The sequence below is a fragment of the Salvelinus sp. IW2-2015 genome, linkage group LG5, assembly GCF_002910315.2.
Source record: "Salvelinus sp. IW2-2015 linkage group LG5, ASM291031v2, whole genome shotgun sequence".
NCBI lineage: Eukaryota > Metazoa > Chordata > Actinopteri > Salmoniformes > Salmonidae > Salvelinus > Salvelinus sp. IW2-2015.
The window spans coordinates 26255893-26281913 of NC_036844.1; the positions used below are offsets into that span (position 1 = coordinate 26255893).

General features: G+C 42.5%; 2 protein-coding genes and 1 pseudogene across 2 annotated transcripts; all 3 read right to left on the reverse strand.

Moving 5' to 3' along the window:
- Window positions 1-6641: 6641 nt before the first annotated feature.
- Window positions 6642-8686, reverse strand: ugt5g2 (UDP glucuronosyltransferase 5 family, polypeptide G2). Its single transcript, XM_070443636.1, has one exon. The coding sequence runs from the start codon at window positions 8681-8683 to the stop codon at window positions 6953-6955; it is 1731 nt and encodes a 576-aa protein (XP_070299737.1). The 5' UTR covers window positions 8684-8686; the 3' UTR covers window positions 6642-6952.
- A 1196-nt stretch (window positions 8687-9882) lies between these two features.
- On the reverse strand, window positions 9883-16153 carry LOC111963664 (uncharacterized; annotated as a pseudogene).
- A 2887-nt stretch (window positions 16154-19040) lies between these two features.
- LOC111963665 (uncharacterized) lies at window positions 19041-23947 on the reverse strand. Its single transcript, XM_023987180.2, has 3 exons — window positions 23839-23947; window positions 23513-23700; window positions 19041-19976 (listed from the first exon to the last, which is right to left on the reverse strand). The coding sequence occupies exons 1-3, from the start codon at window positions 23933-23935 to the stop codon at window positions 19491-19493; spliced, it is 771 nt and encodes a 256-aa protein (XP_023842948.1). The 5' UTR covers window positions 23936-23947; the 3' UTR covers window positions 19041-19490.
- Between the last annotated feature and the right edge of the window lie 2074 nt (window positions 23948-26021).

A 26021-nucleotide genomic window follows, 5' to 3' on the forward strand; every position in this document is an offset into this window, starting at 1 on the left:
CGCAAATGTTCACAAATGCACAAGAAAAGACAAGCAAAATTTATATCCTCACTGATTTAGTGTTACGTTACTGTTTATAGGAATATATATTAAGGTGAATGGGAATCATGTTCAAGTGTAACTTTGCAAGGCTAGCCCAGCTACCGTTAGCTTTTTTTTGCGGGAGAGGGTCTCTTTCAGCTGCAGACAGCATGAGTTTTCCGAGGATTTTCTTACGGGTATTCTGCGCTGCCTTTTGTCTTTTATCAGGCAAATATACTTGTATGGGAGTCCAGACAGCAGCATTAACTTTTGCCTTGTATTTGTACCCATTCCATGCAGGTATGTTGTGAAATGTGACGATTTTTGTTACCTGTCCGGTCATTTCAAAAATGGAGTTGTTTCTTCATTAGTATGCCTCAGGTATAGTAGTCACTCTCTAAGAAATATTGAGCACTTATTAGTAGATTATTAGTGTATTGGTGTACAACATTTATAAGTCTTTTGAAAATATGAACATGTACATTTTGTACAATGTATTTTTTTATTGATGCTTTTATTCCTCAGTTTGCTCAGAGCGTGATGAGGCGAGGCAAATATACTTGTATGGGAGTCCAGACGGCAACATTAACTTTAGCCTTGTATTTGTACCCATTCCATGCAGTCGTTAAAAGAGAGACAACCGGCAGAATTGTGTCCAGAGTTGTGTCTTCCATCTATCTACACCTTACCAGAACACAACACAGAAAGGTACCGGTACAGAGCCGGTTGCAGTATTTTTCATAAACTGATCATTTGAGACTGTCATGGACGGAATGATCATTTGTCAGTGATCATTAATGCTCACTTCTATGGTTTAAGAAAGTAAAGGCTTTCCACATCAACAACTATCTATGGACACAATTAAAGGTATTTTCCCATTGTCTAAAATGATTGCATTTCAAGTGTATTAAGGACTGCTATATATTGTTGTCTGATTGATTTACGGTTGATTCAAACATGTTTGCAAGGCTTGGATACTCATATATGGCGAATTCATCTATGTTGATACACCATTATATTGATATTTGTCTGTTTCAAGTGTCATTTGTGCTACTGTGCCTTTCTTCCAAATTCACTGTAAATCAAATTTTAAATGGCAGAGTCAGTCACCTATCCTTCAATTTTAGGAGAGATAGAGAAGCAGATTAAAGGATTTCAACACGAAATTCAAGAGTTTAAGGATGTGCTCCAAAATGAAATGGAGACTACGGAGAGACATCAACTAGAGAAAGAAATTCCAGCCAAAGAACAAGCTTTGAATGACCTCCAAGGTCAACTTCAAGGTGTCTACGAGGAACCTCAAGGCCTTCGACGCTTTGTCCGACCAAAGACCCTACATACAAAATGATTGCATTGAAAAGTGAAGAGGCACAGAAAAAGGAAAAAATACTTATCTCCATGTATGACCAATGGAAGATCAAAGCCTGCAAAGCAAGAGAGCAGCTAAAGTCAAAGGTAACAGAGTGCCAACTGACATTTCTGATCGACACATTGGAGAAAGGAAAGGATGATGTCATTTGCAACTATCTTGAAATTCGAGATCACATCACACTGACAACTGAGTTAAGGCGTCGTGTCGACAAACGTGAGGCAGTTGCAGCAGATATTATATTATCGGGCATTGATGAAGAGTTGAATGCTGAACAGGAATAATGTTGTCTCCATGAGTTACTTGATCACGACTACGCTCACTCCATTTACTGATCTACTGTTCAATCCAGCCCTCACTCCATGGCCTCATGTACAGTTGAAGTCGGAAGTTTACATACACTTAGGTTGAAATCATTAAAACTTGTTTTTCAACCACTCCACAAATTTCTTGTTAAAACTTCTTTGGGATAGGGGGCAGTATTTATCACGTCCGGATGAAAAACGTGCCCAGAGTACACTGCCTGCTACTCAGGCCCAGAAGGTAGGATATGCATAATATTAGTAGATTTGGATAGGAAACACTCTGACATTTCTAAAACTGTTTGAATGATGTCTGTGAGTATAACAGAACTCATATGGCAGCCGAAAACCTGAGAGAAATCCAACCAGGAAGTGGGAAATCTGAGGTTTGTAGTTTTTTAAGTGATTGCCTGTTCAATATACAGTGTAAATGGAGTCATATTGCACTTCCTAAGGCTTCCACTAGATGTCAATAGTCTTTAGAACGTTGTTTCAGGCTTCTACTGTGAAAGGGGAGCGAATAAGATCTGTTTGAACCAGGGGTCTGGCAGAAAGCCTTGAGTTGTTGATCGCGCGCAGCCGTGAGCACGAGCTCCGTTCCCTTTCATTTCTAAAGACAAAGGAATTGTCCGGTTGGAATATTATTGAAGATTTATGATAAAAACATCCTAAAGATTGATTATATACATCGTTTGACATGTTTCTACGAACTGTAATGGAACTTTTTTGACTCTTCGTCTGGACTTAGTGCCTGCGCCTTGTGCATTTGGATTGGTGAACCTAACGCGCGAACAAAAAGGAGGTGTTTGGACATAAAGATTAACTTAATCGAACAAAACAAACATTTATTGTGGAACTGGGATTCCTGGGAGTGCATTCCGATGAAGATCATCAAAGGTAAGTGAATATTTATAACGCTATTTCTGACTTTTACTGACTCCGCAACATGGCGGGTATCTGTATGGCTTGTTTTGGTGGCTGAGCGCTGTACTCAGATTATTGCATGGTGTGCTTTCACTGTAAAGCTTTTTTGAAATCTGACACAGCGGTTGCATTAAGCAGAAGTTTATCGTTAATTCTATGCATAACACTTGTATCTTTCATCAAAGTTTATGATGAGTTCCTGTAAATTCGCTGGATGTTTGAGGCAAAACATTACTGGACATAACGCGCCAATGTAAACTGAGATTTTTGGATATAATATGAACTTTATCGAACAAAACATACATGTATTGTGTAACATGAATTCCTATGAGTGCCATCTGATGAAGATCATCAAAGGTTAGTGATTCATTTTATCTCTATTTCTGCTTTTTGTGACTCCTCTCTTTGGCTGGAAAATGGCTGTATGTTTTCTTGTGACTAGGCGCTGTCCTCAGATAATCGCAATGTATGCTTTKGCCGTAAAGCCTTTTTGAAATCGGACACTGTGGTTGGATTAACAASAYGTMTATCTTTAAAATGGTGTATAATACTTGTATGTTTGAGGAATTTTAATTATGAGATTTCTGTTGTTTTGAATTTGGTGCCCTGCAATTTCACTGGCTGTTGTCGAGGTGGGACGCTAGCATCCCACATATCCCAGAGAGGTTTTAACAAACTATAGTTTTGGCAAGTCAGTTAGGACATCTACTTCGTGCATGACACAAGTAATTTTTCCAACAATTGTTTACAGACAGATTATTTCACTTATAACTCACTGTATCACAATTCCAGTGGGTCAGAGGTTTACATACACTAAGTTGATTGTGCCTTTAAACAGCTTGGAAAATTCCAGAAAATGATGTCATGGCTTTAGAAGCTTGTGATAGGCTAATTGACATAATTTGATTCAATTGGAGGTGTACCTGTGAATGTATTTCAAGGCCTACCTTCAAACTCAGTGCCTCTTTGCTTGACATCATGGGAGAATCAAAATAAATCAGCCAAGACCTCAGAAAAAAATTGTAGACATCCACAAGTCTGGTTCAATCTTGGGAGCAATTTCCAAACGCCTAAAGGTACCACGTTCATCTGTACAAACAATAGTATGCAAGTATAAACACCATGGGACCACGCAGACGTCATACCGCTCAGGAAGGAGACGTGTTCTGTCTCCAAGAGATAAACGTACTTTTGTGCGAAAAGTGCAAATCAATCCCAGAATAACTACAAAGGACCTTGTGAAGATGCTGGAGGTAACAGGTAAAAAAGTATCTATATTGGCAGTTAAATGAGTCCTATATCGACATAACCTGAAAGGTTGCTCAACAAGAAAGAAGCCACTGTTCCATAACCGTCATAAAAATGCCAGACTACGGTTTGCAACTGCACATGGGGACAAAGATCGTACTATTTGGAGAAATGTCCTCTGGTCTGATGAAACAAAAATAGAACTGTTTGGCCATAATGACCATCCTTATGTTTGGAGGAAATAGGGTGATGCTTGCAAGCCGAAGAACACCATCCCAACCATGAAGCATAGGGGTGGCAGCATCATGTTGTGTGGGTGCTTTGCTGCTGGAGGGACTGGTGCACTTCACAAAATAGATGCCATCATGAGGTAGGAAAATTATGTGGATATATTGAAGCAACATCTCAAGACATCAGTCAGGAAGGTTGGTCGCAAATGGGTCTTCCAAATGGACAATGACCCCAAGCATACTTCCAAAGTTGTGGTAAAATGGCTTAAGGACAACAAAGTCACGGTATTGAAGTGGCCATCACAAAGCCCTGACCTCAATCCCATAGAGAATGTGTGAGCATTCTCTACACCTGCATTACTAGCTGTTTGGGGTTTTAGGCTGGGTGTCTGTACAGCACTTCGAGATATCAGCTGATGTACGAAGGGCTATATAAAATAAAATTGATTGATTGATTGAGCAGAACTGAAAACGTGTGTGCAACAAGGAGGCCTTCAAACCACCTCAGTTACACCAGCTCTGTCAGGAGGAATGGGCCAAAATTCACCCAACTTATTGTGGGAAGCTTATGGAAGGATYCCCGAAACGTTTGACCCAAGTTTAACAATTTAAAAGGTACCAAATACTAATTGAGTGTATGTAAACTTCTGACCCACTGGGAATGTGATGAAAGAAATATATGCTGAAATAAATCGTTGTCTTTACTATTTTTCTGACATTTCACATTCTTAAAATAAAGTGGTGATCCTAACTGACCTAAGACAGGGAATTTTTACTAGGATTAAATGTCAGGAATTGTGAAAAACTAAGTTTCAATGTATTTGGCTAAGGTGTATGTAAACTTCTGACTTCAACTGTATGTTTACTAACTTATTAGCCACATTATGACTGACTTGTGATCATTGCCCTTCTTGTTATACTCACAGAGATCATTCAAACAGTTTTAGAAACTTCAGAGTGTTTTTTATCCAATACTACTAATAATATGCATATATTAGCATCTGGGACAGAGTAGCAGGCAGTTTACTCTGGGCATGGATTTCATGCAAAAGTGAAAATATTGCCACCTATCCCAAACAGGTTAAGAAGTACGTGGGTGTACCTGCTCGTAAGACCCTGGATGGTACTTTCTACAGAAATTATGATTGAGCATACAAAGACGCATGGCACAAACTCAACCATAGATATGCCCAGCCATTTGTCATACAGAGGGCATTTAGCGAAAGGCTAAATTCAACCTAAGGATGCTGTAGACTCAGAGACTTTTCAGAATCGTTTAATGCCTGACAAGATGCTATATCTCGTGTTATAGGTCTTCAGATATTAAATGGCTGTGAAGAGAATCTGCCTGACTGGGCAGCTTCTCGCTGGAACAAACAAGTTACCTAGTTTCCAGGACTTTGCTACTTTTGTGACAATGGAAGCAGAGATTGCCTGCAATCCGATAACTTCTTTCTATGCTCTCCATTCATCTGAATGTACCACTGAGAAAAGATAGCTAGTGTTCTCAGCACTCAAACAATCACAGATAGTGAGAATCAAAAGTCAGCCAAAGGAAGTGCAAGCCTTCGTGTATGTTTTGCCAGGACAACAAGCGTCAGCTCCATGGCTGTTCTAAATTCATGACTAAGTCTCTGGGGGAGAGACTGAAAAGACCAAAGTGAATGCTGTGGTGGCTTAAATTTACAACACCAGTCTAGACATGCTGACACGATGACTGTAGTGGCTTAAATTTACAATACCAGTCTAGACATACTGACATGATGACTGTGGTGGTTTAATTACTATACCCAGTCTGACATACTGACATGAGAATGTGGGTGGTTTACATTTTCAACACCAGTCTGATCATACTGACATGATGACTGTGGTGGTTTACATGTTCAACACCAGTCTAGACTACTGACCTGATGACTGTGGTGGTTTACATTTCAAACCCAGTCTAGACATACTGACATACTGACATGACGGACTGGTGGTGGTTTCCATTTTCAACACCAGTCTAGACATACTGACATGATGACTGTGGTGGTTTCCATTTCAACACCAGTCTAGCACTGAACGAATGACTAGTAGTGGCTAATTACAATACCAGTCTAGACATAAACTGACATGATGACTGATAAGTGGGCTTAAATTTACAATACCGTCTAGACATACTGACATGATGACTGTGGTGGTTTACATTTTCAACACCAGTCTAGACATGACTGACAATTGATGACTGTGGTGGTTTACATTTTCAACACCAGTCTAGACATACTGACATGATGACTGTGGTGGTTTACATTTTCAACACCAGTCTAGACATGCTGACATGATGACTGTTTGTTTTGCCATACAACGTTACACCTAAATGAGAGGGAAAGACATTAAGTACATTTTAACAGAATTTATGTAGTAAATAATCACTTCAGACATTTTTTTCTTTATTTTTAATTATTAGATGAATTGTTAATCCATCACCAATTGACTTAAAACACATAAATCCCATTATGATTTTTCATATTTCATACACTCAAAAATCAAATGTATCAATCATTTGAAATTAGGTTTTAGATTTGTTTTAGAATATTGACAAAATAATACTAGACAATTTCATTTTCAGCATGTTTCATGCTGCTCCATACTTTTTAGACCGGTATTTCATCACTAACGAAGTAAGCTTTCTTTCAGCAAACATATACTGTATGTGACAGCAAACAAATGTATGTGACAGAAAACAAATGTATAGGACAATGTACTAAACAACCTGTATTATGTACCAGTATTGTTTACCATTTGCATATGATCCACACCGAATTGTGAGTAAGAAATACAGTACAACTTATTCTGTTTGGACCAGCAGGTCTCCCGGTTTATTTACCTTTGCTCTTCACTGTCTGGGTTTTCTCTGTTTTCTTTTTATCTAGTTGAGGTATGTTTCCCACTCTTTTTGAGTCTGGTTTAGCGCTGTTCTCTATCTTTGTGTTCCCTAAATGGGGCATTGTCTTCTTGGACCTTTGTTTGAGTAGCACTCTGACAAAGGAGAACAGAGCCCCTACAGAGCCCAGTGGGATGGTCAGTAGTAAGACCACCACATCCAGGCTGTAGTATGAGTACCAGGGCATGCTGTAGGCCTCAGTACGGAGGTGGGATGCTCCTTTGTTCCTGATCACATACTCAACCCAGAAGACTGCACGATCCAGTGGATGCAGAGGCTGGTCTCTGTGTAGGCTGGACAGTCTCTTCATGCTGCGCTGGTAAGAAGGGTTCTTCAGGATGTCCTGCAACGCCTCCAGGAACTCCCATTCCGTGAGTGTGGCTGCATCCAGCACCTGGGCCGCTCCCTTGGCTTGCAGACGCACCAGGTTGTCCTGCTGGTCAAACAGCAGAGGCAGGCCCAGCACAGGGACACCATGGTAGATGGCCTCATAGATACCGTTGGTGCCTCCGTGGGCCACGAAGGCTCGGGTCTTTGGGTGGCCCAGGAGGTCGTTCTGGGGAAGCCAGTCCAGCAGAAGGGTGTTGTTCCCTAGAGAGGATGGTCTTTTCCCCATTAACCTCCATACAACCTTCTGTGGCAGTTGGGCAAAGGCGGCAGCAACAGCCTCAGTCACCTCCTTAGGCAGAGCAGAGATTAGGGTGCCCAGGGACATCACCACCACCCCCTGCTCCCCAGAGCTCTGCATGAAGGCCTCCAGCTCCCCAGGCAGTGGCTTGGCCGGTCGACACTGGAACCCCCCTATGTAGACCACATTAGGCATAGTGGGCCGCGGGAACTCAAATACAAAGTCCACCCTCATCAGCCACATGTCAGCTGACTGCTGCAAGGATAGCAGGTTAGTCCCTAGGGGGAAATGCTGATCCAGTATGTCACTGTAAATGGGTAGCACCAACAGGCGCTCCTGGAGGAGGTTGATGATGTAATGTATGAGATTTTGTGTCCTCTGGAGGAGACCCATGTTGTCAGTGAGCCCAGAGCCTGGTACAGGCACATACGAGATAGGAGAGGGGGCTATGGAGAAATGGCCCTCTCCAAAGCTCATCCAGCGCACATTGTAGACCATGGTCAGGTTGAGGTAATGTGCTATGATGATACCAGCAGGCATGCCGGGGTCCGTGAGCATGAGATCAAAGCGCGAGTCCTTGAGCTGTGTCATCAGGGCCCAGTCCTCCAGCATAATGGAGAGCATGGTGCGGGTGGAGCTGTGGGCAGCTCTCAGAATGGACACCAGCTCTCTGATCTGGACCAGGCTGCCCATCACCAGGCCTTTCCTGCGTCCCTCCAGGACATTACGCACCGCCTGCTCAAAAAAGCTCAGGTCGAACGTTGTAACCCCCAGCTTTACCGTGACTGAGGTGTAGTGTGGTGAACGCTCCCTGACGAACCAGCTGTCAGCCTGTCGCATCACAGTCATCTGGTGACTACGCCCATGGAGCTCCTTCACCAACACCTCCATGTTGACCCAGTGGCTGCCATCTATAGGGAACACCAGGATCCTGCTGCCATGGCAACCAAGGGGCAGTGTGAGGAGGAGGCGCATCAATGGGAGGAGGAGCCAGACAAAGGTGGGCAGAACCAGAGATCTCTGCACACGCTCAGACATTTCTCTCACCTTCACAGAAACAAGATCATTGTCATGGGAAACGGAAATGTCAAAAATCTATACAAAATGGTATCCATTTTTACAATAGCAACACAAAAACAAAAATGAATATAAGAAATAATGTAATGCATAGAGTTTATATTCATGTACAGTACAATTACTGTAAACTTGGAATTATATATTTTCCACAAATGAGAATTTACTATATTTTGAATTTGAATTTTGTGATGATTCAATTTTTATTCCTGTTCTGTGTGATACTGTCTGATTGAGGCCGGTGATTAATAAGTATTCGCCACTACGAGCTCAGAGGAGACATTTTATTTTTAATCTCAATGATGTTAATGTCTGACATTAATTTTACTCTGCGTATCAAGACCTCTTTAAAATGAGAAAGAGTATTAATCCAACAGGGATTAAAGTAGAGGCTTGATAATATAAGAGTATCCAATTTGAATAGTCTATCAAAATGTATATTATTGGACTCCTTAAAGATAAATAGCAATGTGCCAGTAAGTATTAGGTTATGAGTTGACTAGCAAGAAGAATGTCGTTAAGAGTGATTTTGGGGGCTGAGCAGGCCTACAAGCTAAAAAGCTGAGCCATCGAGAATACACTGAATAATATATTTGATTAGCAGAGTATAAAATCTGTGCTTTCGTACCTTGATGAAGGGTGATGCACGGTATTATGGTCGTGCAACCTCCCTCTCTCTCCTGATATCTCCTCTTGTAGCCGAGGTCCTCTGGTCAATATGCCCCTTCAGTCCAAACTGAAGCTAGAACGATAAAGAAGTAGTGTCCACATAAGCACAAACTCACATAATGGAGATCAGGAGGAAATACACTAACATGTCAGAAAGTAATCCTAGTGTGCTCCACAGCTCTGGTGGGAGAGCAAATAGAGGAGAGGGAGTTTGAGTTTGCACAGCTATTGTTCTCCATTTAGAACTACAGTCTAATCCCTCATTGGGAAATAGCCCCTATAAACTGGCAAAACCCTAGATCCCTCTCTGAATGTGAGCCCTTTCTCCCCAGCATATTACATGAAAATAGGAATGCTTTCACAAACGTAAGGTTTTGCATAGTGCTTAACAATTCCTGCCACACATTTTATGCAAACGTGTTTCTCATTGACAACTTATTCATGTAAATTGATCCTGTAGACAGTCTTTTCTAATAGACAAAGATGTTTTATATATGAAGTAACATTCCAATAGAAGAGAAACACAATAAAAATGACTTTATTACATGTCAAGACAATGAGCAGTGGACATTACCATCAAATAATGCTCAGACTATAAATCATATAAAAACACATTTTCATCAATCTAATTCATTCATTGACTGTGAACATTACAGCAAGGTCAGCTATCAGAAAGTGATTAGATGAAGCAGCAGAGCTCAGCATTTGGATGGTTGGGTGGAGACAGTGGTGTTCACCATATGGTTAGACATGTCAGGGAGTATCATGAAAGCAGGATTATAGGCAGGTGGATCAGAAGTCGTCATTTGTGTCAGATGCCATCTTCATATGACCCCTCCGGCCATGTCAGAGGGCCCTGCCATCATATCAGGGGGCATCTCAACCCCGCTGGAGGACTGTGGGCCGGTCATGACATAGCTCTGTTGTTTGGGGAACTGTGGGCTGGTTATGATGTAGCTCTGTTGGTTGGGGGACTGTGGGCTGGTTATGATGTAGCTCTGTTGGTTGGGGGACTGTGGGCCGGTTATGATGTAACTCTGTTGTTTGGGGAACTGTGGGCTGGTTATGATGTAGCTATGTTGGTTGGGGGACTGTGGGCTGGTTATGATGTAGCTCTGTTGGTTGGGGGACTGTGGGCCGGTTATGATGTAGCCTGTGGTTGGGGGTGTGGGCTCGGTCTTTGACATAGCTCTGTTGGTTGGGGGCTTGTGGGCCGGTTATGGTAGCTCTGTTGGTTGGGGGCTGTGGGTCGGTTTTGAACATAACTCTGTTGTTGGGGGACTGTGGGCGGTTTTGACGTAGCTCTGTTGTTGGGGGCTGTGGGCCGTTATGATGTAGCCCTTTTGGTGGGGACAGTCGCCAGTTATGATGTAGCTCTGTTGGTTGGGGACTGTGGGCCGGTCATGATGTAGTCTGTTGTTTGGGGAACTGTGGGCTGGTTTATGATGTAGCTCTGTTGGTTGGGGGACTGTGGGCTGGTTATGGATGTAGCTCTGTTGGTTGGGGGACTGTGGCGGTCATGATGCTAGCTCTGTTGGTTGGGGGACTGTGGTCGGTTTGACATAACTCGTTGTTGGGGGCTGTGGCCGGTTTTGACGTAGCTCTGTTGGATGGGGGACTGTGGGCGTTATGACGTAGCTCGTTGGTTGGGGGGCTGTGGGCTGTATGATGTAGCTCTGTTGGTTGGGACTGTGGGCCGGTATGATGTACCCTGTGGTTGGGGGACTGTGGGCCGGTTATGACGTAGCGCTGTTGGTTGGGGGACTGCCTAAATGACTACAGACCCATAGCACTCACGTCCGTAGCCATGAAGTGCGTTGAAAGGCTGGTAATGGCTCACATCACACTATTATCCAGAAACCTAGACCACTCCAATTTGTATACCGCCCAAACAATTCTACAGTGATGCAATCTCTATTGCACTCCACACTGCCCTTTCCCACCTGGACAAAAGGAACACTTATGTGAGAATGCTATTCATTGACTACACCTCAGCATTCAACACCATAGTACCCTCAAATCTCACCCCTAAGCTAAGGATCCTGGACTAAACACCTCCCTCTGCAACTGGATCCTGGACTTCCTGACTGGCCGCCCCCAGGTGGTGAGGGTAGGTAGCAACACATCTGCCACGCTGATCCTCAACACTGGAGCCCCCCAGGGGTGCATGCTCAGTCCCCTCCTGTACTCCCTGTTCACCCATGACTGCATTGCCAGGCACGACTTCAACGCCATCATTAAGTTTGCAGACGACACAAAAGTGGTAGGCCTGAACACCAACAACGACGAGACAGCCTATAGGGAGGAGGTCAGAGACCTGGCCGTGTGGTGCCAGGACAACAACCTATCCCTCAACGTAACCAAGACTAACACGGAACCCAAACCGGCTGCACGCGTGCGCCATCATGCGCTATCGTGCATACATTTATTTTGTCCCCCTACACCAAACGCGATCACGACACGCAGGTTAAGATATCAAAACATACTCTGAACCAATTACATTAATTTGGGGACAAGTCAAAAAGCATTAAACATGTATGGCAATTTAGCTAGTTAGCTTGAACTTGCAAGCTAATTTGTCCTGGGATATAAACATTGAGTTGTTATTTTACCTGAAATGCACAAGGTCCTCTACTCCGACAATTAATCCACACATAAAACGGCCAACCGAATTGTTTCTAGTAATCTCTTCTCCTTCCAGGCTTTTTCATCTTTGAACTTATATGGTGATTGGCATCTAAACTTTCATAGTATTACCACGACGACCGGCAAAACAGTTTGTCTTTCAATCACCCACATGGGTATAATCAATGAGGAGATGGCACGTGGGTACCTGCTTCTATAAACCAATGAGGAGATGGGAGAGGCAGGACTTTCAGCGCGATCTGCGTCAGAAATAGAAAGGAGTTCTATTTTAGCCCTTGGCATCGCAGACGCTCGTTGGCTCGCGCCTGCAGAGTGGGTGCAATAATTGAATACCATGGATTTCTAAATTTATTTTGCGACGCTCGCGCATGCGACGTGTCCGGTCTGGTTAGCATGTAAGGAGATGATTGTGGACTACAGGAAAAGGAGGACCGAACACACCCATTCTCATCGACGGGGCTGTAGTGGAGCAGGTTGAGAGCTTCAAGTTCCTTGGTGTCCACATCAACAAGAAACTAGAATGGTCCAAACACACCAAGACAGTCGTGAAGAGGGCACGACAAAGCCTATTCCCCCCTCATGAAACTAAAAAGATTTGGCATGGGTCCTGAGATCCTCAAAAGGTTCTACAGCTGCAACATCGAGAGCATCCTGACTGGTTGCATCACTGCCTGGTACGGCAATTGCTCGGCCTCCGACCGCAAGAAACTACAGAGGGTAGTGCGTACGGCCCAGTACATCACTGGGGCCAAGCTGCCTGCCATCCAGGACCTCTACACCAGGCGGTGTCAGAGGAAGGTCCTAAAATTTTTAAAGGACCCCAGCCACCCCAGTCATAGACTGTTCTCTCTGCTATCGCATGGCTAGCGGTACCGGAGTGCCAAGTCTAGGACAAAAAGGCTTCTCAACAGGTTTTACCTGCAAGCCATAAGACTCCTAAACAGGTCATCAAATGGCTACCCGGACTATTTGCATTGTGTGCCCCCCCCTCTCCCCCTCTTTTACGCTGCTGCTCTCTGTTTATCATATATGCATAGTCACTTTATCTATACATTCATGTACATACTACCTCAATTGGCCCGACCAACCAGTGCTCCGGCACATTGGCTAACCGGGCTATCTGCATTGTGTCCCGCCACCCACCGTTCGCCAACCCCTCTTTTACGTTACTGCTACTCTCTGTTCATCATATATGCATAGTCACTTTAACCATATCTACATGTACATACAACCTCAATCAGCCTGACTAACCGGTGTCTGTATGTAGCCTCGCTACTGTATATAGCCTCGCTACAGTTATTTTTCACTGTCTTTTTACTGTCGTTTTTATTTCTTTACTTACCTATTGTTCACATAATACCTTTTTTGCACTATTGGTTCGAGCCTGTAAGTAAGCATTTCACTGTTGTATTCGGCACACGTGACAAATAAACTTTGATTTGAATTGACTGTGCCGGCTATGACGTAGCTCTGTTGTTTGGTTGTGTAGGACACGTTTGAGTTGGTCATGGTTGGAGGCTGCACTTGGATGGCCACAGGCTGGGTGGTTGTGAAAGTGCAGCCCTTCTTGTGGTCTTTGATCTCCCTGGCCATCTGACACCATGAGCACCAGACACAGCAGCAGGACACCATGATATCCTAACAGAGGCTTCACTGTGGACCCATACAGACACATTTGTTTGACACTACCACATGCACACAAGCAGTGGTGGATCTACCTTGTATGGCTCCCTGGGCGAACCCCCCCCTTCAGCGCCCCCCTCCCCTGCCAACAAAAAAAATCACCATTCTGCACTGTAATTTTTATTCAGACATTTGGAACAACACAAATTAATAATCATAACTTTTAAAACTATATAAATATAAAATATATACAAAAATAAGACTCATAAATATCAAAAAGAAGTAACAATGACTAATAGAAACAAATTTGTGTTGATTTGGCACTCGAGCATCAATACATTACCCATCCCCAACACTGTCAACCAAGAGTCAAGATTAAACCAATTCACCTTGGTGGTGTGCAGACTGGTTGTATATTATTCTTAATGATTTCGCACAAACCAGATTATTTGGTAGCATTTTGTAGTGTGACTGATTTTACATCATTGCATTGGTACTGTACAAAGTTAGAGGTCCGCTATTTGATAGATTCCCCCGCTCCCCCTACCTCTGGCCTCCAGTGGGGAGACCTGAGGTCAACCTACCCCCGCCCCGCTCCCCATCTCGTACTTCTGAGTGGGAGACCTTCCCAGGCAGTAGCCTGCCTAGCTCACAAACTAGAATCAGGGTGCCCACTCCGACAAGGTTAATTGACRCACAGTCCCACATGGTGACATGATATCAGTAACGTGACGTGTAAATGAGCGATAGAAAACCGATCACGCAAATGTCACAATTCCGATTTTTATTGTGCGGGCGCCCCGTGCTTTCGCCGGCAAGATGCCGCTCTGGGCGCTGCCCGTGTCGCCTATACCTATAACCGCCACTGTATACAAGTAAACAGAACACACATAATACCCTTATCACAACATATGTATCTGCAACATCAACATTTATGTGATGTCTATATGTAATGGGAAACATCACACCTGAATGCCATATTTGTGGCGTACAGCAACCCGCATGGACAGACTTGCGGGTGGCACAATGATGGGCACCCCAATAGCAGCCATGAAAGCAGGGCCAATGATGTCCATTAAGGGCAGATAGCTACTCTCTCCAAACTCTCCTGTGGTGGAGCTGGCAAAGCAAGGACAGCACCAGAATTCATTGCAACCTGCACACACACAAACAGACACGTCTCATCAACAGAGAGAGCAAAAACTAGACAACTCTTATACAGTGGGGAGAACAAGTATTGGATACACTGCCGATTTTGCAGGTTTTCCTACTTACAAAGCATGTAGAGGTCTGTAATTGTTATCATAGGTAACTGTGAGAGACGGAATCTAAAATCCAGAAAATCACATTGTATGATTTTTAAGTAATTAATTTGCATTTTATTGCATGACATAAGTATTTGATACATCAGAAAAGCAGAACTTAATATTTGGTACAGAAAACCTTTGTTTGCAATTACAGAGATCATACGTTTCCTGTAGTTCTTGACCAGGTTTGCACACACTGCAGCAGGATTTTGGCCCACTCCTCCATACAGATGGTCATTGGCAAACTTTAGACGTGCCTGGACATGCGCTGGCTTGAGCAGGGGCGACTTGCGTGCGCTGCAGAGATTTTAATCCATGACGGCGTAGTGTGTTACTAATGGGTTCTTTGAGACTGTGGTCCCAGCTCTCTTCAGGTCATTGATCAGGTCCTGCCGTGTAAATCTGGGCTGATCCCTCACCTTCCTCATGATCATTGATGCCCACGAGGTGAGATCTTGCATGGAGTCCCAGACGAGGATGATTGACCGTCATCTTGAACTTCTTCCATTTTCTAATAATTGCGCCAACAGTTGTTGCCTTCTCACCAAGCTGCTTGCCTATTGTTCTGTAGCCCATCCCAGTCTTGTGCAGGTCTACAATTTTATCCATGATGTCCTTACACAGCTCTCTGGTCTTGGCCCTTGTGGAGAGGTTGGAGTCTGTTTGATTGAGTGTGTGGACAGGTGTCTTTTATACAGGTAATGAGTTCAAACAGGTGCAGTTAATACAGGTAATGAGTGGAGAACAGGAGGCTTCTTAAAGAAAAACTAACAGGTCTGTGAGAGCCGGAATTCTTACTGGTTGGTAGGTGATCAAATACTTATGTCATCAATAAAATGCAAATTAATTACTTAAAAATCATACAATGTGATTTTCTGGAGTTTTGTTTTAGATTCCGTCTCTCACAGTTGAAGTGTACCTATGATAAAAATTGCAGACGTCTACATGCTTTGTAAGTAGGAAAACCTGCAAAATCGGCAGTGTATCAAATACTTGTTCTCCCCACTGTAGGTGGTGCTGATATTTTAATACAGAATACCTTGTGCTTCTGGACAGATGGGATATGATGTCCCATGGATACTCACAGGAATTCATGTCCTGAAAGGAGTTGAAGAGGACAGTCTTCCAGCCCTTCAGGTGCTGCCACCTGCTGATGGACTGTCATGTTAGCTGCCATGGTGATCAGACCTGCCTGCAGACACAACGAAAAGGAAGACGTGGCACTCACAATAGTAGTTTATTCGTGAGGGAAAATGCATCAGCAGTATGCGTCTAAGATATAGCTGAACAACATACCTGGCATCAAGCTTATGCTTATAATTTGTTGCTACAATGTAAGAACATTCAAGGTTGCCTAACAAAAAAGATTTTCAAAATATTTCTTCAACTTTTTTTTACTTCACCCAACTTTTTTGGCAAAGTGTTGCGTGCAATTCACATTCTGAGTTGACCAATAAGGTTTACTGAGTCAGAACATGTGGGAAATATGAAGTGATACTTACAGGTGGCTATTGGTAAATTAGAGTAAATTAAGGTTGTACTTAGAATGCACGTTTTTCTAGTTTGTCACGATCCAATTATTGGACCAGATAGATTTGAAAGAACCCACTATCTTGACTAACCAAGGACCAGATAAAAAGGTACAAAGTCTCACTAATAATGAAAACAAATCCCCTTTTTTTGCTGTATCCGGTTAAATGCATCATATTATAACCTCTGAAATAAATGTTTTCATTGTAAACAAGTCCGTGACAACTGAATGAAGTACTTACTGAAAGGCCCACTGAGAAATATGTTAATGAGAACGCATGTTTCTTAAGCGAACACAGTACTTTAAGTTGCGGGTCTCAGGAAACTAAACTTGTTGTTTGATCAACTCAACCATTTGTTTGCAAAGGCAAACTTTAATATTGAATAAGTTCACACAAGGCTGTGGAACTAGTTACTGAGACTTGTCTCATAGACCAGATGTAAATAGTTCATATAAATCCGGGACACTTAAATTAGTATATGTTATACGTTTTGTTACATACACTACACAAAAATATAAACGCAACCTGCAACAATTTCCAAGATTTTACTGAGTTACAGTTCATATAAGGAAATCAGTCAATTGAAATAAATTCATTAGGCCCTATTCTATGGATTTCACATGAATGGGAATATAGATATGCATCTGTTGGGCACAGATATCTTAAAAAAAAGTTTGGGTGTGGATCAGAAAACCAGTACGTATCTGGTGTGACCACCATTTGCCTCACGCAGCGTGACACAGCTCCTTCGCATAGAGTTGATCACTCTGTTGATTGTGGCCTGTGGAACATTAATCTACTCCTATTCAATGGCTGTGAGATTTTGCTGGATATTGGAGGGAACTGGAACACGCTATTGTACACGTACACATCTAGTGATGGCGCCGGAGGGGATGGCTGCCGTCTTATCGGCTCTTAACCAACCATGCTATTTTGTTTGTTTTTTCGCTTCGTAACTTATTTTGTACATAATGTTGCTGCTACCGTCTCTTATGATGAAAAGAGCTTCTGGACATCAGAACTGCAATTACTTACCTCAGATTAGACGAAGAGGGATATACTACAGACACCCGACCAGGCCCAGATCCCCGTCATTCGCTGGAGAAGAAAACTGAGATTTCACTGAAAAATATCAGGGTGCCTTGTGAGGATCAGACGATGAGTGGCGAATCTGCCTTTGCCTTCCGTCCTGCTAGCTAACGTTCAATCACTGGAAAATAAATGGGACGAACTGAAAGCCCGTATATACTACCAACTGGACATTAACTGCAATAACTTATGTTTCACCGAGTCGTGGCTGAACAAAGACATTAAGAACATACAGCTGGCGGGTTATACACTATCGGTAGGATAGAACTGCAGCCTCTGGTAAGACATGGGGCGGGGGTCTATGCATATATATAAACAACAGCTGGTGCACGATATCTAAGGAAGTCTCAAGGTTTTGCTCGCCTGAGGTAGAGTATCTCATGATAAGCTGTAGACCACACTATCTACCTAGAGAGTTTTCAACCTTATTTTTCGTAGCTGTCTACATATCACCATTTACATTTAAGTCATTTAGCAGACGCTCTTATCCAGAGCGACTTACAAATTGGAAAGTTCATACATATTCATCCTGGTCCCCCCGTGGGGAATGAACCCACAACCCTGGCGTTGCAAGCGCCATGCTCTACCAACTGAGCCACACGGGAGCCACACCCGTGTGGCTCACCACAGACTGATGCTGGCACTAAAACCGCACTCAATGAGCTGTATACCGCCATAAGCAAATAGGAAAACGCTCATCCGGAGGCGGCACTCCTAGTGGCCGGGGACTTTAATGCAGGGAAACTTAATAACTTGTTAAGGATAGGGGGAAGCATTTTCACGTTTGGATGAAAAGCATGCTCAGAGTAAACTGCCTGCTACTCAGTCACAGTTGCTAATATATGCATATTATTAGTAGATTTGGATAGAAAACACTCTGAAGTTTCTAAAACTGTTTGAATGATGTCTGTGAGTATAACATAACTCATATGGCAGGCAAAAACCTGAGAAAAAATCCAACCAGGAAGTGGGAAATCTGAGGTTGGTCGTTTTTCAACTCATTCCCTATTGAAGATACAGTGGGATATGGGTCATGTTGCACTTCCTAAGGCTTCCACTAGATGTCAACAGTCTTTAGAACCTTGTCTGATGCTTCTACTGTGAAGTGGGGCCYAATGAGAGGGGAATGAGTCAGATGTCTGGCAGAATGCTTTGAGCTCATGACGCTCGTTCACGTGAGAGCGAGCTCTGTTCCATAGCGTTTCTACAGACAAAGGAATTCTCCGGTTGGAACATTATTGAAGATTTATGTTAAAAACATCCTAAAGATTGATTCTATACTTCGTTTGACATGTTTCTACGGACTGTAATATGACTTTTCGTCTGAACTTTTGCCTGGACCTGCCCATGCGTCGTGGTTTAGATTGTGTACTGAACGCGCAAACAACAAGGAGGAATTTGAACATAAATTATGGACTTTATGGAACAAATCAAACATTTATTGTGGAACTGGGATTCCTGGGAGTGCATTCTGATGAAGATCATCAAAGGTAAGTAAATATTTATAATGCTATTTCTGACTTATGTTGACTCCAACATGGCGGATACCTCTTTGGGTTGATATGTCGTCTGAGCGCCATTTGCTTTTTCCTGTAAAGTTTTTTTGAATTCTGACACAGCGGTTGCATTAAGGAGAAGTATATCTTTAAATCTGTGAATAACACTTGTATCTTTTATTAATGTTTATTATGAGTATTTCTGTGATTTGATGTGGCTCTGTGCAAATTCACGGGATGTTTTGGACTTTATTACATGTCAAGACAATGAGCAGTGGACATTACAATCACATAAACCTCCGACTTTAAACCATATAAAAACATATTTTCATAAATCAAATTAATTCACTGACTGTGAACATTACACCAAGGTCAGCTATCAGAAAGTGATTAGATGAAGTAGCAGAGATCAGCATTTGGATGGTTGGGTGGAGACAGTGGTGTTCACCATATGGTTAGACATATCACGGGGCATCATGAAACCAGGGTTATAGGCATTAGGAGGGCCTGCCATGGCATGTTGGTCAGATGCCATCTTAATTTGAGCCCCTCCGGCAATGCCAGGGGGCCCTGCCATCATACAAGGGTGCATCTCAACCATGCTGGGGTACTGTGGGCCGGTTATGATGTAGCCCTGTTGGTTGGGGGACTGTGGGCTGGTCATGGTGTAGCTCTGTTGATTGGGAGACTGTGGGCTGGTCATGGTGTAGCTCTGTTGATTGGTTGTGTAGTACACGTTTGAGTTGGTCATGGTTGGAGGCTGCACTTGGATGGCCACAGGCTGGGTGGTTGTGAAAGTGCAGCCCTTCTTGTGGTCTTTGATCTCCCTGGCCATCTGACACCATGAGCACCAGACACAGCAGCAGGACACCATGATATCCTCACAGAGGCTTCGCTGTGGACCCATACAGACACATTTGTTTAACACTATAACACACACACGCAAGTTAACAGAACACACATAATACCCCTATCACAACATAAAATGTTTGGGTTCACTTAGAAATATCTTTGTTTTTAAAAGAAAAGCAATTTCTTTGTCCATTAAAATAACTTAAAATTGATCAGAAATACAACATTGTATTATGGCTATTGTAGCTGTAAACAGCTGATTTTTAATGGAATATTTACATAGGCATACAGAGGCCCATTATCAGCAACCATCACTCCTGTGTTCCAATGGCACATTGTCTTAGCTAATCCAAGTTTATCATTTTAAAAGGCTAATTGATCATTAGAAAACTATTTTGCAATTATGTTAGCATAGCTGAAAACTTTTGTTCTGATTAAAGAAGCAATAAAACTGTCCTTCTTTAGACTAGTTGAGTAACTGGAGAATTTTTTWATATATTTTTTTATTTCACCCTTATTTAACCAGGTAGGCAAGTTCTCATTTACAATTGCGACCTGGCCAAGATAAAGCAAAGCAGTTCGACACACAACAACACAGAGTTAAACATGGAGTAAAACAAACATACAGTCAATAATACAGTAGAAAAATAAGTCTATATACAAAGTGAGCAAATGAGGTGAGAAGGGAGGTAAAGGCAAAAAAAGGCCATGGTGGCGAGGTAAATACAATATAGCAAGTAAAACACTGGAATGGTAGATTTGCAGTGGAAGAATGTGCAAAGTAGAAATATAAATAATCGGGTGCAAAGGAGCAAAATAAATAAATAAATACAGTAGGGGAAGGGGTAGTTGTTTGGGCTAAATTATAGATGGGCTATGTACAGGTGCAGTAATCTGTGAGCTGCTCTGCAAGTTGGTGCTTAAAGCTAGTGAGGGAGATAAGTGTTTCCAGTTTTAGAGATTTTTGTGGTTTGTTCCAGTCATTGGCAGCAGAGAACTGGAAGGAGAGGCGGCCAAAGGAGGAATTGGCTTTGGGGGGTGACCAGAGAGATATACCTGCTGGAGCGCGTGCTACAGGTGGGTGCTGCTATGGTGACCAGCGAGCTGAGATAAGGGGGGACTTTACCTAGCAGGGTCTTGTAGATGACCTGGAGCCAGTGGGTTTGGCCACGAGTATGAAGCGAGGGCCAGCCAACGAGAGCGTACGGGTCGCAGTGGTGGGTAGTATATGGGGCTTTGGTGACAAAACGGATGGCACTGTGATAGACTGCATCCAATTTNATGTTGCACTTCCTAAGGCTTCCACTAGATGTCAACAGTCTTTAGAACCTTGTCTGATGCTTCTACTGTGAAGTGGGGCTGAATGAGAGGGGAATGAGTCAGAGGTCTGGCAGAATGCTTTGAGCTCGTGACGCTCGTTCACGTGAGAGCGAGCTCTGTTCCATTTGCTTTTCTACAGACAAAGGAATTCTCCGGTTGGAACATTATTGAAGATTTATGTTAAAAACATCCTAAAGATTGATTCTATACTTCGTTTGACATGTTTCTACGGACTGTAATATGACTTTTCGTCTGAACTTTTGCCTGAACCTGCCCACGCGTCGTGAGTTTAGATTGTGTACTGAACGTGCGAACAACAAGGAGGAATTTGGACATAAATGATGGACTTTATGGAACAAATCAAACATTTATTGTGGAACTGGGATTCCTGGGAGTGCATTCTGATGAAGATCATCAAAGGTAAGTAAATATTTATAATGCTATTTCTGACTTATGTTGACTCCAACATGGCGGATACCTCTTTGGGTTGATATGTCGTCTGAGCGCCATTTGCTTTTTCCTGTAAAGTTTTTTTGAATTCTGACACAGCGGTTGCATTAAGGAGAAGTATATCTTTAAATCTGTGAATAACACTTGTATCTTTTATTAATGTTTATTATGAGTATTTCTGTGATTTGATGTGGCTCTGTGCAAATTCACGGGATGTTTTGGACTTTATTACATGTCAAGACAATGAGCAGTGGACATTACAATCACATAAACCTCCGACTTTAAACCATATAAAAACATATTTTCATAAATCAAATTAATTCACTGACTGTGAACATTACACCAAGGTCAGCTATCAGAAAGTGATTAGATGAAGTAGCAGAGATCAGCATTTGGATGGTTGGGTGGAGACAGTGGTGTTCACCATATGGTTAGACATATCACGGGGCATCATGAAACCAGGGTTATAGGCATTAGGAGGGCCTGCCATGGCATGTTGGTCAGATGCCATCTTAATTTGAGCCCCTCCGGCAATGCCAGGGGGCCCTGCCATCATACAAGGGTGCATCTCAACCATGCTGGGGTACTGTGGGCCGGTTATGATGTAGCCCTGTTGGTTGGGGGACTGTGGGCTGGTCATGGTGTAGCTCTGTTGATTGGGAGACTGTGGGCTGGTCATGGTGTAGCTCTGTTGATTGGTTGTGTAGTACACGTTTGAGTTGGTCATGGTTGGAGGCTGCACTTGGATGGCCACAGGCTGGGTGGTTGTGAAAGTGCAGCCCTTCTTGTGGTCTTTGATCTCCCTGGCCATCTGACACCATGAGCACCAGACACAGCAGCAGGACACCATGATATCCTAACAGAGGCTTCACTGTGGACCCATACAGACACATTTGTTTGACACTACCACATGCACACAAGCAGTGGTGGATCTACCTTGTATGGCTCCCTGGGCGAACCCCCCCCTTCAGCGCCCCCCTCCCCTGCCAACAAAAAAAATCACCATTCTGCACTGTAATTTTTATTCAGACATTTGGAACAACACAAATTAATAATCATAACTTTTAAAACTATATAAATATAAAATATATACAAAAATAAGACTCATAAATATCAAAAAGAAGTAACAATGACTAATAGAAACAAATTTGTGTTGATTTGGCACTCGAGCATCAATACATTACCCATCCCCAACACTGTCAACCAAGAGTCAAGATTAAACCAATTCACCTTGGTGGTGTGCAGACTGGTTGTATATTATTCTTAATGATTTCGCACAAACCAGATTATTTGGTAGCATTTTGTAGTGTGACTGATTTTACATCATTGCATTGGTACTGTACAAAGTTAGAGGTCCGCTATTTGATAGATTCCCCCGCTCCCCCTACCTCTGGCCTCCAGTGGGGAGACCTGAGGTCAACCTACCCCCGCCCCGCTCCCCATCTCGTACTTCTGAGTGGGAGACCTTCCCAGGCAGTAGCCTGCCTAGCTCACAAACTAGAATCAGGGTGCCCACTCCGACAAGGTTAATTGACRCACAGTCCCACATGGTGACATGATATCAGTAACGTGACGTGTAAATGAGCGATAGAAAACCGATCACGCAAATGTCACAATTCCGATTTTTATTGTGCGGGCGCCCCGTGCTTTCGCCGGCAAGATGCCGCTCTGGGCGCTGCCCGTGTCGCCTATACCTATAACCGCCACTGTATACAAGTAAACAGAACACACATAATACCCTTATCACAACATATGTATCTGCAACATCAACATTTATGTGATGTCTATATGTAATGGGAAACATCACACCTGAATGCCATATTTGTGGCGTACAGCAACCCGCATGGACAGACTTGCGGGTGGCACAATGATGGGCACCCCAAAGGCAACCATGCAAGCAGGGCCAATGATGTCCACTAATGGCAGACAGGTACTCTCTCCAAACTCTCCCGTGGTGGAGCAGGCTAAGCAAGGACAGCACCAGAAACCATAACAACCTGCACACACATAGACATACATACCTTATCAACAGAAAGAGCAACAACAATGCAACTCTTAAAGGTGGTGGCAATATTTTAAGACAGAATACCCTGAGTTTAGGGGCGGATGGGATAAGATGTCCCATGGATACTCACAGGAATTCATGTCTTGACAGCAGTCAAAAAGGCCAGTGTTCCAGCCCTTAATAGCAGGTGCTGCCACCTGTTGGTGGACTATTATGTTTGCTTGCATGGTGATCAGACCTGCCTGCAGACACAATGAAAAGGAAGACGTAGCACTCACAATCGTAATTTGTTTGTGGGGGAAAATTCCTCAGCAGTATGCTTCTAAGATCTAGCTGAACAACATACTTGGCATCAAGCTTATGTCTATAATTGTTGGCTACACTGTAAAAACAAATAGTTTTTGACTTCACCCAACTTTTTGGGCAAAATGTTGCATGCAATATGCATTTTGAGTTTATCAAAAACTGAGTCAATGAGACAAGTTGGGAAATATCAAGTGATTTTAACAGACGGCTTTTGTTGAATTAGTGGAAATTAGGGTTGTACTTAGGGATGTACGTTAACTCTTTATAGTTTCAATCATGATCCAATTTCTGGACTAGATAGTGGTTTCTTTCAAATCTATCTTGACTAACCAAAGACCAGATAAAAAATATTACTAATGATGAAAACAAATCGACATTTTGCTATATGCATGATATTTTAACCTCTGAAAATATGTTTTAATTGTAAACATGTAGTTGACAAGTACATTTAATAAAATGAAGTACTTGCTGAAAGGCACACTGGGAAATATGTTAATGAGAACAAATTTATCTTAAGCCAGCACGGTATTTTATGTATTTTATGTTGTGGGTCTCAGGAAACTAAATGTGTTGTGTGATCAAATCAACCATTTGTGTTGCAAAGGCAAACTTTAATATGTAATACGTTCACACAAATCAAAAAGGCTGTGGTTCTAGTAACTAAAACTTTTTTATTTGGGCCACCTCTGATTTATTTAAATTTTGACAGGCCTAGATTTTTTAGGCCTAGATTAAATCAGTTCCAGCGCTAACCAATGATAACTGACAACTGCAACGCAGTTTCATTGTTTTTGTTTAGACGATGTTGGAGGTGTAACTGCATTGGAGCTGGCAAATCGGTGAGCTGTCACACCCGTCCTTAAATCCCACCCATGTTAGAAGTTCAGAACGAGGAAGTGTAGGCTATATTGACATAATGACACTAATACTGAAAATCATTATTTGAAATAATATATGTTTTAATTGTAAACATGTCAGGCTAATCGAGGTGTAGATTACAACACACATTCTAGTGTTCGTACTTGTAACAAGGCTTCTTGCTGATTTTGCAGCTCCAACGTAGTTACACCTCCGACATTGGCTAAATAAAAACAAGGAAATTGTTTTGCAGTTGTTGATTATCGTTGGTTAAMACAGAAAGATTTAATCTAGCCATTAAACTCATCAAAATCATGCCACGAATGTACAGCGTGACACAGTAGTGATTTACTGATGGTTCCTCATTCACATTCCGACTGTAACCCTGTAAAGATATTATTGACTGTTCTGTAAAATAACTACACCCTTTTTACCAATTTCACACTATTATCTGTTATTATCAACATCTATTATCTATTACTTAAAGTTTTCATCAGAGAGAAAGACATTTCCATGAAAAAACATGGATGTATATAGCCTTTCTTACCTTTCCACCCTTCTCAAATGCTTAGAGAGAATGACAGGAGGTGACGTGGACCTAATCATGAAGCACAATAAACATGTCTGGAATGTCTGCAGGTATGCAGGCTACTTAAAGTGAAACTGACAGCGTTTTAGCAACATTAACTCTTTTTAAAATATGTTCATATACACCCCCAGGAAGAATATGACACCTTTTTTTTATTTTACATTTTCTGACAAGCAGCAGGAAATAGTCATTTTCAGGTTTTCATAAATTCARAGAATGTTTGGAATGACGTATATGTCATGACTGTCCTGTGAGGATCACAATGGGTCAGATCAGCTTGGCAATGGTTGACAATACCCAGACCTTCTCTCACCCACAGAAGAGGGGAGGAGGGAACTGGGACGGTTTAACAGTTCACACCCTGTCTATAGAAAATGAATGTCAAATTGGTTTAKATTTTGTGATGTCATTAAAAAGGTTAGAGGAAATACTGAAACTTGAAAAGTATTTACACTACAGGTATGAAGTCTCCATCCTTAACGTTGTATATTAAATATAAAAAATTATAAAAGTATTTTTGTTAAGATATGAATGTGGTTTTAGGAGGTATAAGAGAATCT